This window comes from Caloenas nicobarica, chromosome 6 (assembly GCF_036013445.1).
Source record: "Caloenas nicobarica isolate bCalNic1 chromosome 6, bCalNic1.hap1, whole genome shotgun sequence".
NCBI lineage: Eukaryota > Metazoa > Chordata > Aves > Columbiformes > Columbidae > Caloenas > Caloenas nicobarica.
In genome coordinates, this window is record NC_088250.1 from 19,088,129 (window position 1) to 19,103,196 (window position 15,068).

The 15,068-nt window shown below is 35.1% G+C and overlaps 1 protein-coding gene across 4 annotated transcripts in view; it reads left to right on the forward strand.

Moving 5' to 3' along the window:
* The window catches only part of ATF2 (activating transcription factor 2), a 46,664-nt gene that overhangs the window by 13,357 nt on the left and 18,239 nt on the right, over positions 1-15,068 (forward strand). For 3 of the 4 annotated variants that reach the window (XM_065637742.1, XM_065637743.1, XM_065637745.1), the window contains 4 exons: positions 1,778-1,906; positions 6,643-6,821; positions 7,146-7,260; positions 7,439-7,525. In XM_065637742.1, the coding sequence (XP_065493814.1) occupies positions 1,778-1,906; positions 6,643-6,821; positions 7,146-7,260; positions 7,439-7,525 (510 nt within the window). The remainder of the gene's footprint in view (positions 1-1,777; positions 1,907-6,642; positions 6,822-7,145; positions 7,261-7,438; positions 7,526-15,068) is intronic. The other variant, XM_065637744.1, reaches the window with a different exon arrangement.

A 15,068-nucleotide genomic window follows, 5' to 3' on the forward strand; every position in this document is an offset into this window, starting at 1 on the left:
TAGACCCGGAATAAGCAAAAAAAAAAAAAAAAGTGTGAAAAAGAGTTTTTGCAGAAATAAAAACATCTGCAAGAAACCCATGTGAAAAGAGCAGAATGTGATCACTGATTATTTTGATCAGTTTTAAAATACAGATGTTATTCTAAGAATCAATAGTAATGATAACGAGTTAAATACTGACTAAAGAAGTGTCAGTAATTCAGTTATTATTATATTCACTATATATTGAAGTCACTTTTGCCTAGTAATTTTTGATCACAACCTAAAATTCTACCTTTTTTTTTTAATGTACAGATTGCAATATAAGAAAAATTTGGACTGCATCTGTTTAGCAACTTTGTAGGTTTTTTGAGGAACTTCCCATACATTTAAATGTGGTTTCTTCTGTTTATTTTAGTACTTCCCAGTCATAATTGGTTAGGGGCCCAAACTTTTAAGCACTTCTGCAAATGTAAAATTTTCTTCAATATCCCCTTTGATTAATTTTGCCTTTGGTTGACTGGTCAACCTGGTTGACTTCCACAGGCAGTGATAAAAAAATAAATTTTGATACTCATATATACCAATTTTGCAGAATTAGTATCTGCGTTTTCTTTGTTTTCAGTAAAGATTTTAATAGGTACTTGTAAATAGGGTAGATTATTATCTATTCCTGACAAAGCCTCACACTTGCTTTGTTACTGCAACTATACAAATAATGACTTTTTGTTTTAATTGATGCATGCTAACCTTTCTTAAAACACTACATATGGTAATACTGATTCTGTTTTTTCTAATACCATATTTTCTGTGTAGTTCACCACTACCTTGGAGGAGGTTATAGGTATTGCAAAATATTTTAAACATTTTAACGATTTCTTTAATTGATATTAATTTTCCAAGCTGCCCTCTGTGTTATGAGAAGAAACACGGTTCTGCCATATCTCTGGTTGATTAATACACATAATCATGGCAAGAGATGGAAAAATTTACCATAATAGCACACTTTCTAGGGTGTTGATGGTTTAGTTTTTTTCTGTAATATTTCACATTCAGATGTGGTATGAAGAGAGATTCCACTTTTGACAGTTCTTCTTTCCCATTAATTATATATTCCATAGGAAAGCTAGGAATTGAATTGAAAAAAGCATCTGGAAGAACAGAAATAGAAGATGAGCTTTGGGACAAGCTTGTTCCAAAAATATTTGGATAGCAGACAAGACAGGAGTGTAGCCTTTCAAATCTATAGTATTGCTTTAAGTATTTTTATAACTTAATTTCTTTGTGGCCTTTCAGACGTGGATTTTATCTGTGTAGTAATATAAACCTTGTTTTTTCAATAATTATTTGCTGCAATAAATTTGAAATTAATTGTCCACAGTAGCTTTCTGAATTTGGATATGTAGTTAGGATTTTGTTCTTTGTGGCATGTGATATAATAATTTATAGAAGGATAATAGCTTGGTTTAACTTTAATTTTTAAGTGTAGCACAGTCCTTCCTCAGCTATAATTTTCCTGTGACTCTTGGGAAAAGGAAACTTGGAGTGTTTTTAATTCTCAAGAAGAAATTACTTAGTCGGAGATTGGTATTGAAAGACAATGTGTTACTAAAGACTGGTGTTCATGCAGATGCTGAAAAAATAGCCTTGACTGGTAATGCATTTGCATGAAGGTCTTCCAAATATCAACACCTCCCTGTTGTTATAGGGCTGATACTTCTCTTTAATTGTTAACATTTTCTTACATGTTTTAAATTTTTAGAGATTTAGTAATTTTGTTTTATGTTGTTGCTGTTAGATGCCTCTAGATCTGTCTCCTCTTGCAACACCAATTATAAGAAATAAAATTGAAGAACCTTCCGTTGTAGAAACAACTCATCAGGATAGTCCTTTACCTCATCCAGAATCTACTACCAATGATGAAAAGGTCAGAACCTTTTTTTTTTTTTTTTGGAATTCATTTTTTTTACTCTTCTGATGGATCTGTAAGCTTGTTGTACATGACGATAGCCACACTACTTAGCTGGCCAAAAGGAAAAGAATTTTTGGTTTGCCGTATTCCTGTGCATATATTCTTAATTTGTTTAATTCTTTAGTTAGCTTTGCTTACCGCAGTTATTTCTTTGCCTCACACTGGCCATATAGTAAAGCCAGAAGGGAAATAAAATTTAATATTTATGCTATGTTAGAAAAGGCTGAAGAGACCCTTTATTCTGGCTTATGCATCATCATTCATGAAAAAGCAAAGAAAGTTCAGGGGTTGGTTTGTTTGTTTGTTTGTTTTTAAATAATGTCAACAGTTTGGGACTCTTCCCATGTTTTCCTATGTTTTACCATAAATTGTTTTGTAGAACAGCAGGGGATGTTCTACAAAAATTTACAGGGATGAATGGGCTGTCTTTCAAAGCTAAGCACCAGATAATTTTTAAAAATTTTCTACTCTTTAGGCTATAAGAGTGGTGATCTCAGGCATTTGCTTGTTTAGTGTTTACTTCAGTACTTGGAGAAGACTGAGGTATTGTCTCTCACTAGGGGATGTTGCAGTGAAATCAGTTTTAGAACTGTTGTTCTAAATGCTTTAATAGTAATGATAACTTTAATATTTGACTAGCAGTGTTTTCATCATGTGGAGTTCTCTTGAAGAACACAAAATGAAGTAAAATCAACGAAATTAATTAATACTATTCCTACTTCAATAAATAAAAATATTAGGAGCAGAAGATAATAAAGCATTGTGGTTGCTCTAGTCAGTCTTTTTTTCTATGTGCATCTTCAGTGGGTGGTCTGCGTTTGAGGGACTTAGCTACCTTATTCCCAAAAATCACCAGGACTTCTTAGGACCACAGAGTAATTCAGATTGGAAGGGATCGCAGGAGGTTCCTGGTCCAGCTTCCTCCTAAAGCAGGGCTTAGCTCTGAGCTCAGACCAAGTTGCTCAGGGCTTTACGCAGTCTGGTCTGGAAACCTTTGAGGAGGGAGGGTGCGCAGCCTCTCAGTGCAACCTGCTCCCATGCCAGGCTCTCCCTGTGGCCAAAGTGGTTTTCTTCAGATCCACACGGAACCTCTCTGGTTTCAACTTGCCCCCCTTCTGTTAACCTGCCGGCAGGCACCACAATGAGAAGAGCCTTAAGTGTCTGACAGAAATTTACGAGTTTCAGTTCAGGTTTGCTTTTACAAAGCTTTACTGAGTTTTATTATTTAACAAGGATCGGTAATCACAGGTAATCAAGGAAATCATGTAGTTAAAAACAGTAAAAGTAGTTTAAAGGAATTAATGTAAAAAGCTGCTTAGATTAAGCCAATCATAGTGCAAATCTTAAATCGTCTTTATTTCATGTCGTCTTTACTTCAGAGGTTAGTTTGTTGTGGGGTTTTTGGTTTGTTTTTTGATGTTTTGGTGGTTTGGTTTGGTTTGGTTTTTTTCCCCCGCTGCGAATACTGATTCTAAGTACTCTAATTTTGGCAGGAGATAATATTAATATCCTTATACAGTAGTGGTTCAGTATCTCATTAGCATCATTATAAGTGAAAATTCTATCTCAATGTTTGGCAGTACTTATAAACTTATCTCATTCATGATGTAATTTCAGTTTTGTCACTGTAACAGTGCTGAAGTGAAAAGCTGCTGCTGCTCAATGCTGTTCTGATGTCTGATTGTAGAGACAAGCTGAGCAAGGATGAGGGTGCTGCTTGGAGTGTGCTGCTGCTGCTGAATGTGGCCTGCAGAACTTGAGAAATGTGAGCAGAGTGTTGCTGTTTTCCCAGTTAGATTTTTATATTCTCCTTCCATAAATGTATTGAAGGAGGGCAAGTTTTATTTTCAGGACGTAACTTGTTTTAAAATACATATGCCACTGTAACTACTTCATTGGCTGAATATATTTCAGCAGCCTTAAATGATTACAGTGTGTTAATGTATGTGCAAGACTTTTACTTTTCTTTGTAGTTGTCAAAAGAATTCTTAGAGATTCTTAAAAATTATGCTTAATACTTTTCCTAGTTTTCTGAGTGTTCCCTGAATTCTATTAGGCTTCAATAAGAGTTGATATTCTTCTTTGAATAGACCAATATATCATTAGAAGTATATAAAGCCTTTTAGCCTTAAAATCATAAGTAAATGAAACGTAATTTATTCTTTGAGAGCTTTCAAACTCATTGGAGTTTCTTATTAACAGTACTTTAAAGTGAGCCTCAACAGAGTTTCACAAGTTGCTTAGTTCTTGTCAGATAGCTAATTTCCAAACCCAATTATTTTAAAACCAGTTGTTTTCTTAAAGTAATGATCAAGGACAGTATTAGTTTTGGCCATCTGCATTTCTGTATAAAGAATTCTGTGTATTCATTGATAGCATTAGGAAGTTATTGCATTATACTTGGTTTTAGATACAAAATACTTGCAAATACGCATCTCTGAGAACACTTATAAAATAAAGTAACGGTCCTCTTCTCTGAAATATTTTCCAATTCACTGGTTTTTAGTTCCAAAAAAAAAAGGGCCAGAGACGTCCTTTCTCTAAGTCTCTAATATCTTTGAATATGCTTAAACTTCTTTCTTATAAAGGTAAGATCACTTTGGCTTAATCTCATGATTGCAAATTCATCTCTATTTTTCTTATTTTTAGCAGAATATACTTACAAACTGTTTTATTTCAAGCAAAATTCATGTTTCATTAGTGCAGTGCTTCGACTAATTAGTATCTTCCATCAGCCTGATGTGCCTATGGTTTTATTTTTATATGTCAATACCTGTATATATATATGTGGTTGCCATGCATGAAGATGTTTCAGTTGAAAGGAAGAAAAAGAGCGAGCTCTTAACCCTCTGTTGATGTTAGGGGCAAACGTGCATGTTCTGTGTCAGATCCCTATGGTGGGAATGGACTCTCTGGTGGCTCCTTGGTCCAGTAAAGAGGCAGGTAATAATGACAAACAGCAGGCAGAAAAGGGTGAAGCTGAAACCAGTGAATAATGACATAATATTAATTTCAGAATTAAACATTGCCCAAAGATTAGCAGGTCAGGTATGCTCCCCTGATGCCTTCCTCTGATTTCCCACAGTCAAGCAGTTCAGTCTCCTTTATGTTTTCCCTGTGGCTCTTTGAATAAGATCTGTATAGCTGTTATATCAAGTTCCTTATTTGCAAAGAAGTATATAATCCTGTCCTAAGAATATTTATTAGTCAACTCTACCCAATTTTTTTCTGTTTCTGCAATTTCATACTGGATTTTTTTTTTTTCTTTTAACTGAATGCTCATCTGTAACTCTAGGTACTATATTCAAATATTATAAACTTCCGAACACCACAAATTGATACTTAAGGAAAAATTCTTGCTTTCCTCAATACAGCTCACTGTTATTCTCCATAAACTCTCATTCACTGTAAAGAGAGTTTTAGGTCCCTTGGGGACAAAACCTGAACAAACTAATGAACCCTGATGACAAATGTAGACTCTGAGCTTTTGAAGGGAGGAAATGTCATCATCTAAAGTCCTTTCTTTTTTAAAGCCCACAGATTGCCAGCCCACTTGCAGTTCTGTGAAGTGCTCAGAGGAGTACACACATTTTGCAATTGATGTATAAAAAGAAAAACAATCTGTAAAACAGCTGAGACCTCACTACTTAAAGCTTTGTGGATTAATTTTAAAAACTTAAGCTTAATTCAGAGCAAATAGTAATCAATGTAGCCTATATGACACAGGTGTGAGATGTTCTCTTTGAATTACAGTTTAAGAGTGGAGCAACTGAAGTGTGCTGGTCTTAAGAGCGTATTTTTATGTGCTATTGGTTGAAGTAGCTAGTGTCAAAAGAATAAATAAGTTGGAAAAATCCTGTCCAGAAGTAAATCTGAAGTCTGACAATATCAAGGATTTTCTGAGAAGCAATACAGGTACTACATTCTTATTGATAATATACTTTACCTGATTGCTAAGCTAAGAACTATAGTCAATTCTGTCTACTGTTTACTTGCAACTAAGGAAATTTAATTGCTTTGCTCAAATCATTTCTACTGCATCCGGATACAGATATATTTTGCAAAACTATGAATGTAGTACTCCAAGTATGTTTAACTTAGTTACACTCTAGTAAAGAGATGTATATGGGTAAGGAATAAAGACTTACCAAAAAAAAAAGTGTTTCTTTTCCTTTTTACTGAACCATAAAAGTCTGATTTCTGTTGTTTAAATCTGAAACAATGGACTGAACCTGAAATGTACGTAAGAACACCAAAAAGTGTTTTCCTTATTCAGAGTGTGGGTAGACATGATGGTGCTGATAGCACCACGAGTTTCTTGCAAAAGAAAAGAAAACACAACACAACAAAACAAAAAACCCCCAAACAAACAACAACAAACCAAACCAAACAAACTACAACAAACAAACAAGAAAGAAAAACAAACAAATAACAACTTAATACCTGATCCAAACTCAGTTATAAGTAATAGTAGTCTTAGCATAAATGGAGCCAAGGTTTGTTATAAAACTTAAATCACTGTTGGAACAATTTCACTTTGGTTTAAATGATTCATCCAAAGGGTGTTGGGTTTTTTAATGTTTTTAATTGTATAACTGATTCTACTTGGCATAATATTATAGAAATTCTGATTTGTTCCATCAAACTGTGTGTGTTTAACACAGTTGTATTTAATCTTTGTTTTTCCTCAGGAAGCGTCACTGCAGCAGACCGCACAGCCAACATCGACAATAGTTCGTCCAGCGTCACTGCAGGTTCCTAATGTACTCCTTACGAGTTCTGACTCAAGTGTTATTATTCAGCAGGCAATACCATCACCAACATCCAGTACTGTTATTACCCAGGCTCCATCCTCTAACAGACCAATAGTGTAAGTTATGTAAATCTTAGTGAAATGTTTTCTTACAGAATTTGAAAATATTTTGTTTTGTTTACTTTCATCTACTGTTTCTGCAGTTAAGGTACAAATTTGAGGTGCTTTGGTGTAATGTGGTGCTTCACTACATATGAAACATACAACTTTCACTACATGGGAAGTATAATTCCATGTTTTCCACATCACTAAGTTCATATTTTTGATCTCCAAATAGATATTACATTGCAACTGTAAACAAACAAACCAATTTAAAATAATGTGTAAACTTGTTCTCTTCTCTGGATAAGTTTTATTTTATATAGTTCATTCCTTTTTCAGTCCAGTTCCAGGTCCTTTTCCTGTGCTGTTACATCTTCCTAATGGACAAACCATGCCTGTTGCTATTCCTGCATCTATCACAAATTCTAATGTGCATGTCCCTGCTGCAGTTCCAGTAAGTAAGCATGATGCTATATTAATTTGAAAGTGGAGCAGATTTGCATAAGTGCAGCACAGAACTTAGTTTTAAGCAGCTTGATAGCTGTTTTGGCTTCAGAGGGTAGTGCTGTCATATGCTCTCTATTTTGATAACATACTCAGGTTTTCTTCATTTTTATACTTTATCTGGTCAGCTTGTTAGACCTGTCACCATGGTGCCTAGTATCCCAGGAATCCCAGGGCCTTCCTCCCCACAGCCAGTGCAGTCTGAGGCTAAATTGGTAAGTGAAAAACTCCATTATTCCTCAAGAAGAATAACTTGAGAAATTAATTAAATTCTATTGCTTTTTTAAAACAGCTTTAGTTATCTTTTGTTAGTCAAAATTCTGCAAGTACAAATTCAATAAAAACAGAAAAATAACAGCTGTGTTTATTTTACAGTTATTTCAAATGCCAGCCTATGTTAGTTCTGTTATTAATGGTCATTTTTATCTTATTTTCAATCATTCTTTCAAATGAACTAGATTTTTGACTAAACTCCTTCTTGCTCCTTGTATCGGAGGACAGGAAACGTTAGTTGGAGCAAAGACAAGATTAGTAGCATGTTAACAGTGAACATCACCTTCAGAGAAGCAGACTCTGTTTACTCCCAAAGGATATGATATTTCTTAGAAAAAACTAGGAAAAGAAAAAGGTTTCTTAAAAATGTTTTCAGAACCTCAACTTAATATAGTCCATTTGGCAAGAGTTTTGTAATGAGATGTGTATTACTGACAAGCAATTGTTTTGTGTGGAGGTTGTTTCTGTTGTGTTGTGGCAGTTCGGGGGCTTTGGAGATTATTGGGGAAAATCACAAGTAAAACAAGAAGAAGAAAGTTTGATTTGTTTTTAAATATTAGTTATGGTGGTAGTTTGAATTGATCCATTTCTTGAAAAACTTCCTGCAACATTAGGTAGTTGCTTCTCTGTTTTTGCTGTCTTATTTGTTTGTTCCAACATTTGAAAGCAATAGAAAATCTGTTATTAAACAATAATTAGCCTATTTATTTTTTTACAAGATGCCTCTGCAAACAGTATCTGTCTTGTGAAGTAGTGTTCCTCTTCTGACTCTTACTTTGTGCTAAAAAAGAATCAGGAACACCTACTAGATAAGATGTATTTGTGTGTATCAGTATTGATAAGCGGGAAGATGCCCTGAGCATCCTTTGCTAACTCGTTTCTCTCGACCTGTGGGCCACAATATGAAAAATAATGAGTCTGGGAACACTAATTATTCTGCTGTCTGGAGTAATGGGATTCCAGTGCAGTGGGTACACCAGGTCACACTCGCCAAATACTGGAGCTCCTGTGGAGAGCTGGTCACCAGCACACTGACTTTTCCTAATGCTGTCAGATCTTCCTTTGTTTTCCTCCTCTGTTGAATACAATGACTTAAAATAGTGTAGAGAGGGACAGAAAGGAAGAAAGTCTGTTTCTGTGCATCCTTGTCCCCCTAGGAATGGCAAAAGGAATCTTTTAATACCCGAGGAGATATTTAAATATAACCAGCTCTGATGAGATGAATTTATCTTAAATCCGGGAGAGAAGAATATAAGATAGTAGAAACAAGAACTGTTTTCTCAGAAATTGCATATTCCTTAGAGTCAGGAGGCTCATGTGCTGAATTCTGCTTTGTGAAATCCAGGAGGAAGTGGTTCCAAATGATTTGTTAGATGGGCAAGAAAATAGATTTTTTTAAGCATATTACTGAGTGATTTGCTCTTACAAAGCTTTTAAGGGGTGAAGGAAATACATGTATGTAGTGAAGACTTTGATCTCATGCTGGAAGAAGCAATTGCTCAGATGCAAAGAAAAACAAAGATCATTAGACTTAAAATTTAACAGTCTCATTTGTCTTCTCCTTAGAATTTAGCTAATATATGCACTTCAGTGATTGCTTATCTTTTTTTTAAATGAGACTGTAAAAAGGGCATTTGTAATGTTACTTTTTTCCTTTCTCATTGCTTAATATAAAGCATGAGCAGAATTCAAGAATATCAGAATTATGTATATTTCTTATGCTCATTTACTTTTATATAGTGCCTATTCTCAAAAATAAAAAACTTAATTTCTTACCACTCCCAAAGTAAAAGCAATTTAATGAGAAACTTAATGTTTAGGTAGAAAAGCTTCCAACAGGAAGCCTGACTCGCTATGCCATGTGATGCATTGTTGGCAGATATGTGATGGTTTATTAGCTGTCAAGTTTCATTTAATTTTAAAAATTAAACTCTTTGTAATGGCAAATCCTTTCTTTTTCGTGTATCTCTTGAAATAATTTTGCTTGCTAGATACTAAATTCTGCAAAGGTACGGTAATCAGATTTATTTTTCCTGGTCGTGTTCCTGGTTAAGCCAACAGAAGACTTAATACTTATTTTTACAGCTATTTGTTTGCTTTCTTTTCATTATTAGTTCCCATTTAAAGTTGAAATATAAGCTGTTAAACTGAATTAACCTTAATAAGTGAACAGTGTATGTTTCATCACAGTATATGTTTCATCTATGAACAGTATACTGCAATTTTTGGATTTATTGGTACGTTTAAGTTAGCGGAACACTGGGAACACTTCCTGTGTCTTTTTGCCTCCCAGAGCCACAGTTCTGCGTCGTGTTGGGGTGATGTCTGTCAGCCTAGTATTTGTGGTGCCTTTTGGACAGAAAGCTGGAGGAAGGGACAAAGCTGTGATGTTCCCTTCTCGACTATCAAGGCACAGGAGTCAGGATTTTTATAAGTCTTTAGAATTTTCTTGGCTGCTGCTTTATTTTATTTGTTATTTATTATTTTATTCTGTATTGATCAATGCCTGTTGTTTCCTTATGAGTTGTTTATACCAAATTGTACATAGAGCATCATATATTTCTTTATATGAAATCATGAATGAACTTTAGTAAAACAAACGGACATTTTGATTCCTAAAAGCTAAAGCTTAAAATAACTGGCAGAAACTGTCAAACTCAGCATGGCAGTTTTGGTTATTCATGTGAAGTGAGTTACTGAGACATCACTTCTAGGGCTCTGTTCTTTCCTTGCTGAAATGTTCTTTTCTCTGGTTACCATTAAAGTTGCCTGACACTAAATGATCACATGAATTCCACAGAAGGACAGTTGCATGTGAGAACAGTTTCACTGAATGAAATAGCAGATAGAAAAATGAATACCAACTGCAAGGAATAAAGACTAGGAGGAAAAAAAAATGTTGTAAACGAAAAATAAAAATATAAAAGCCATGAGAGCCAAAAATTTAAAAATTGGCTATGCAGTGAGCCAAATCCTTATGATTGGTGACATTATTGGAGGAGGTTCTCAACTGAAACAGCTGAAACTTAGTGGAAGAGTGTGTTAAGCACGGTCTTACGTGTCCACTTCAGCACTGAAACATGTACAGTGCTACATGTTTCAGTGCTATGGGATAATTACATGAAATTAGAATGCATTTTAATTTTACTGTCCAATATTGAAGTTATTGTAGTGAACAAAGCTGTATTCGCACCTGTGAAAGGCACTGCTACTGTAGTTTTGAACATTTTTGGATCTTTTTTCTCCTGCTGCTTGTACAACTGCAGTGAAATATGACTAGAAATTTTATTCCGACACAAGCTATCTTTTATTGCTGTTCTTTTAAAAATAGCCTTGTATCTTGTACTGCAAATGACATTCAAGAGGAGTGAAAATGAGTTTCAGATTCTGTGGCATACTTAATAGTATAAATTGTCAGTTTTTCTGACATGACTCCGTATTTCTTGTTATGGTAAAGAAACTAACTCCCATATACTTAAGTAAAATTCAATGCATAAGTCAGGTTTTTTGTGTTTTAGAGAGGCTTAGAAGTAGATGCAATAGCCATGTCAAAAAAAAAAAAGCTTCCACACTAAGATAAGGATGCATGATTCTAAATATCACAGAATTGCTTCTGATCTCTTAGTGAGAAGATTGTAACTGTATGCTTTCTGTATATGAAATGCGAGCTGTGAGCTCACACGCAAAACATCGTTTTTCTGAGCATACAGCTTGTGGATGCAAACTTAATGTCCAGACCCTTCTGCATGTATTGCAGAAGTTTCCAACAAACTTCAAAACTCCTTTAACACTGACTCTTTCCCCCCATCTCCTCCTACCCATAGAAAACCTTTTGTCACAATCTGAGAAGTACCTTGCGCACAGTGGGCAGCCAGTAGATTTTCTGCAGGAGGTTTCTACCAAGAAGTGACAGAGGGCAGCTTGGCAAATGTTCAGGAGTCGACATTAACTTGCTGGAGCCCGGCATGGGACCTTGTGCTCAGCAGAATTCCTCTGACCTGTCCCTCCGCGTGCCGAGCTAATCAGCAAACACCTAATGAGCCTACGCTAAAGAAACAGACCCTCTCACAACCTACTTCATTTTCATACGTTCTCTGGGGGTGGAGAGACAAGACTTCATAAGGACTGATGATGCTGCAAAGACCACAATAATGATAATTAACTTGCTGAATTTAGAAGATTATGCTGTTAATTAGTTGCAAAATAAAGATAAGTAATAGAGCAGCAGATGGTAGGATAACACCCAGGAGAAGGAGGGTTATTACTCTGATGAGCTTTTGTGGCAGATATGAAAAATGGATCTGAGTTTTTCACAAATTGTTTCTGTAGAATATTATCTTGTTTCTGTGAGCTCTTGACGGAATAATCTCGTCCTACCAAATTTTGACAGATGCGGTAAGGGTTTGTTTTCAAGGATACACATGAACAATAACACCTTGCTAATAAAGACTTTAAAAGCTATTAAGCTATTTGAAAATACCAATTTTAGTTTGTCTCTAATAACCAAATAGTATATAAAAAGACCTTGGTGGTCATGAGGTTTCCCTGCATAATAGTGTTTATATACATTTATTCTGATATTCGTTTCAATACACTTGATTTTTAAAACTCTGATTCTCATCGTATTTGGGGTAACTCTCTCACTGCTCACAGGAAGCATGACATCCATATAGTATTTTACTCCAGCATTACCTTCTAAAATATGAAACCTTTTAAATACATGAGCTGGATGTGTCCTTCTGAAAAATCTGTAGATAGTCGCCAGATTTTCACAATGTTTCTGCATTTGTGGATGATTTTAACCATAACTATTTGAATTTCAGCTTTTAAACTCCGTAATATAAAACTAAACCCAAGTATTTTCTGTTTCTATAGCATTACATTTAACAATGTAATTTTCAAAATGAGTTTATTTACTTATAAATCTACAAAATTATAAAGTTTGTTAGCATTACAATAGGGAAGGTTAAGTCCTACTTTGACTGCAATCCTCTTGTGCTTGGTGATAGATTGTTTATAATGTAGATGGGATTTTGCTATTTCCTTCACTTTCTACTGCTATTTTCAAATTAGATGTAAAATATACAAATTTAATAGCATGAACTTTTTTTTTAGGTTAACTTTTCAAATATTTCTTTAACACAGAAATGCAGAAGTAGAAAGAATGGAGTTGGACAATAATAACAATTACTTGCCTTATGTGCACATTAAAAGAAAAGCAAACCCGTATTACTTTTGTTTTGTCTCCCACAACTTCTGAACTGGAGCTCTCCTCCTCTCTTTCACTAAGGAAATGGATATGCCAGTGAAACTTTAAGTAACCAACTTTAGGTAAACACTACCAAGCATTTCCAGGAGTTCATAGAGTCTGGTTTGGAGTATTTTTGTGGAGGATGCTGACATCAAGATTCACTTCGGCAGCCACAAGCGGAGTAGGTCAGACCCTATGGCCAGATTTGGAAGTGACGTGTCTCCCTCGTAGTCCTGGTGGTAGCTTAGAAAATTTTACCATTTAATGACCTGGATTAGTTAGAATTTAAAGGAGCTTGGTGTTGAAATCATCTTATCGACCTTTCAATTGCTGTAATTAGATCGCAGAGTTTGGTTCTAGTAATTTTAGTTAGACAATTAGAAAACACTTGGGTTTTCTGCGCTTGTTTAGCTGGTTGCAGGGATTGACATTTTTTTTGTTATTTGTTTTTCCAAGGTGAATTAGGAAGGTACAAATTGATTCCTGAGTTTGTTTTAATGCTGTAAAGAAAGAGTTAAAACACGAACTGAAGGGTTTAGGATTTTCAGAGTACTGTACATAAGAATTAAGGCATGTTATCCTAAAAATTCTTGTCATCCTGCCCTGTTGCCTGCAGCTGTCCTAGATTCTTGTTGTTAGAGCTGAGCACTGGGGAAATTACTGTAAATTTGTCTTGTGTACTTCTCTGAAAGCACATTCTTCATTCCAGGAAACTTAGAAAGTTGATACAAAAATGAGATGGGGAACAGAACTTCGTTAACACCAAATTTTTACGTACCCTTTAATGGTCCTTATTTTGCAGTGACACATGCTGTTACATCCAATCTAGAGCAGTCACTGCAGACGAGACTTAATACAGACGGCACTGGCTAAATATTCCGTAAGAGCAAGGCAGCAGAGGAACGTTGGGGTTTCTCTGTTCGTTTCGTAGTCCTTAAGTAGGATCTCTGCTGGTGAGATGCTACAGCCAACTCTATCGATCTGGTAGTTGAGATAACTTGCCATATTGCAGACCTGAAGATATTCTGCAGTTCTGACAGAGGTGATCTGCAATCTGCTGTTCTAATTGTAAAATAGGATCCAGGAAGCCTGTCATCATGCTGTCCTTATAGTCCAATGACTGAACTATTGAGAGACATTGGATACTACAGTTCATAGAGAGTATCTACGTGCAGAGTCTTCTGCTTATTTTGAGCTGGCCAAATGCAGCCTAGCTCCAGCATTTTTAAGACATTCTATTAATACAAGTACTTGGGCAATATTTTGTTCATGTTGCAAAATATTATGATACAAGTTGCCAGAGCTTTCACAAACTGTCGTGTATTAAGTCAATTCATCTTTTCTTAAACTTGTATTAGATTCTTTAAAAAGCCAGTGCTCAGTAGAAAAACATTCTTAATACAATTTGTCTAGTAAGGTAAATTCTTAACTAACGTAGAAAATTTCCTGATAAATTACACAGTATTAATGGAATTTAAAGAAATTATCTGGAATTACAAGCAGTTGTATCTACTGAAAATTAGTATGACCTTTTATCACTTCCAATTGAGAATTTGTTGTAAACAGAATATATTATCTATTATAATTTTAGAATCCACCAAAAGTTGGGTGAAATAATTTTCAAAAAGTAGTTAATAAATGCTTTAAAACACTCTATCAAGTTGTCAGTAATTCTTGAATATATAATATACAGCTGAAATTTGAAATTACTGTTTGTAGTGGCTGTGTGCAATAAAAGAAGAACTTCAAACGTTTTAGCAATTTTTTAGTGTAAAATAGCCTGTCATTACAGTTACCTTGCGTATTTCTATATGCTGATCTTTACATACAACCTGAAGCGTGGTGTTGTTTTGTGCATTACTGAGATGTTTCAGCAAAGACCTTGGCTTTTATATAATAATTACTCATAGGACGGATTGTAGAGGTGAGTATTTGTAAAGACTGTGAAAAAGTGGAGTCATAATAAACTATTTCAAAATGGATAGAGAACACCAGAATTTTTAAAATGGAAAGAAGTTTGTGTGCTGTGTTTTACCTCTTTTCCCTCGTGTAGTTGTTTTCTTTCTGCTCTGTGCCTTGTGCAATACCAGCCTCAGCAACTGTTTGTTCATGGCCTTCCAGTCATCGCTCTGTGGGCACGGTTCATCGCGAAGGAGGCTTTCTGTTCCCTCTCCAGACAGCTTACCATCCCTCTTTCTGAGATCCTATGTAGAACCTCATTGCTATTGTCATGC